Raw genomic sequence first — 1,952 nt, 5'->3', positions numbered from 1 at the left:
TGCTTGGAATATCTTGGACAGAATTTAGAACCAACAAATCTATTCTCCAAGAGCTGGGTGTCAAGCAGCGTCTATCCAGCTAGAATCTCGTATACTCAAGTTTTTTGGCCATGTTTCGCGACGTAATGAGAATTCCATAGAGCGCCTCGTAGTGCAGGGAGCGGTGGAGGGTAAGAGGGCTCGCGGACGTTCACCCATGCGGTGGACGGATCAGATTAAGGCTGCTGTTGGCGGTGCGCTGAACGAATGCAGCCGGATGACGGGGAACAGGGAAAGATGGCGGAACATTGTGAAGCGAGTTGCATCTGCCCCTGATACCTCATGATGACCACGACCGCTCTGTCAAGAGTGATACGACAAAGAAGAAACAATAAGATTAAATTCAAAAAAAAAAAAATTCAAATTTGTTTATTTGGAACTAAATTACATAGTGTACTTAAAACAAAATTAACGATGACACCCATAAAAGCTTGTTTAGCTGAAAAAAATGTGTGTAACTCACACACTAAAGGAAAAGGCGCATAAAGACGATCCTACCTCTTGAAGCAAATCTTTCAAATAATTAAATATCGACAATATTAATTCCAGAACGATAGTAGTGGGCATGGTAGTCCCAGCAGTGGAGATGACGCTGGTACTGCCTACTAGCTGTCCCGGCCAAGAGTCTTCCAGGGACCTTGACAGCGTACCCCTGGATTCTTCCAGCTTGCAGGACTTAAAAATGGGTAGGTATGAGATCATAGATGGTATCCACGAGTATACGTCCGAGTCGAATACTGATTTGTAACAACATTGCATTATTTAAATATTCCACCTCTTCCCATGTAATTTATAAAATTCTTATACTGCGCCATGTTGTCTTAATCTCTTGAGTAAATTGAAAAAAAAAATTTACCTACCCTCGAGTTGTTACGTCTCTAAAAATCTATTTAGCGTTACAATAAGTTGCTTTAGTATTACAATATTAATATAGAAATTGGATTGGGGAGGCACACGCTAAGCATCTACCAGACTATTATACGCGTGGCGTGGCGTGGCATGGCGACAAATACTGCTCGTCGTTCCATGTCAAAAGCTGTGATATATGTCGTTTGGAAACAATTGACAATTTTGTCTACAAAAATCTAACATGGTGGCTAAATTTTATTGAGTTTTGCTATGCCGTATGGCCTTTCGGGCGGCAGTTCCAGCAGTAACAGAAGCAGGCACGTCCATAGGGTCCGAGTCGACGATGGCGCCGTCGGTGCTGGAGCGCGAGCTGGGGCCGCAAGTGCCGCAGGTGCAGCAGGCGCCGCAGTTGCCGCAGGTGCCGCTCATGCACCACGTGGAGGTGTGCACGCCGCTGCCGCTGCCCGCTGAGGAGCAGCCCCCGAGCCCTGGGATTGGCTTTTGTGAGTATATCTATATGCATAATGATCCACTGGAGTTGATTTATAAAATAATCATATTTTCTGTTAGAGAACATTGGCGGCTTAGCGTTCTAAATTATAGTTTTATTATACTATATTTTTGCCTTAAGATACCGTTTCTATCATATTGGATTGGTTCATGTGCTTTTCAAAAATATGTATGATTGACAAGAGGCCATTAAATCGCTGTATGAGAGCGGTTTATTCGATGATATTTTACAATTCAATTAATTCTGAATGTGAATATTATTTTCTATTAACTGACGCTAATGGAAATAAGGTACACAGGTATTCCACATTTACAACTAACTAGCAAATAATGAAAAATTTTGAAGAATAGAAATTTCAATGCTATAATAATATTAAATTTGACTAATATTTAAATTGTACGATCAGGCGAACTACCAGCTCAGTTGCCGCTTTGACATAAAAAACTAATTGTTCTATTACTTCTATGACGTGTATAAATGCTGATCTCAACCGTCCCCCCCCCCCTTCCTCAGCGGGTTTCTCCTCGATGCGGCGCGGGCTGACGTCGCTGGT

The 1,952-nt window shown here is 42.3% G+C and overlaps 1 protein-coding gene across 1 annotated transcript in view; it reads right to left on the bottom strand.

Moving 5' to 3' along the window:
• LOC119837284 (UHRF1-binding protein 1-like) overlaps window positions 1-1,952 on the bottom strand; it is a 24,178-nt gene that overhangs the window by 8,715 nt on the left and 13,511 nt on the right. The window contains exons 19-20 of the mRNA XM_038362800.1: window positions 1,860-1,947; window positions 1,210-1,401 (exon numbers count right to left, since the gene is read on the bottom strand). Coding sequence (XP_038218728.1) covers window positions 1,210-1,401; window positions 1,860-1,947 — 280 coding nt within the window. The remainder of the gene's footprint in view (window positions 1-1,209; window positions 1,402-1,859; window positions 1,948-1,952) is intronic.

Source organism: Zerene cesonia, chromosome 27 (genome assembly GCF_012273895.1).
Source record: "Zerene cesonia ecotype Mississippi chromosome 27, Zerene_cesonia_1.1, whole genome shotgun sequence".
Classification (NCBI taxonomy): Eukaryota; Metazoa; Arthropoda; class Insecta; order Lepidoptera; family Pieridae; genus Zerene; species Zerene cesonia.
The sequence above is the reverse complement of the archived record's forward strand: the minus strand, read 5'-3'. Positions and strand labels throughout refer to the sequence as shown.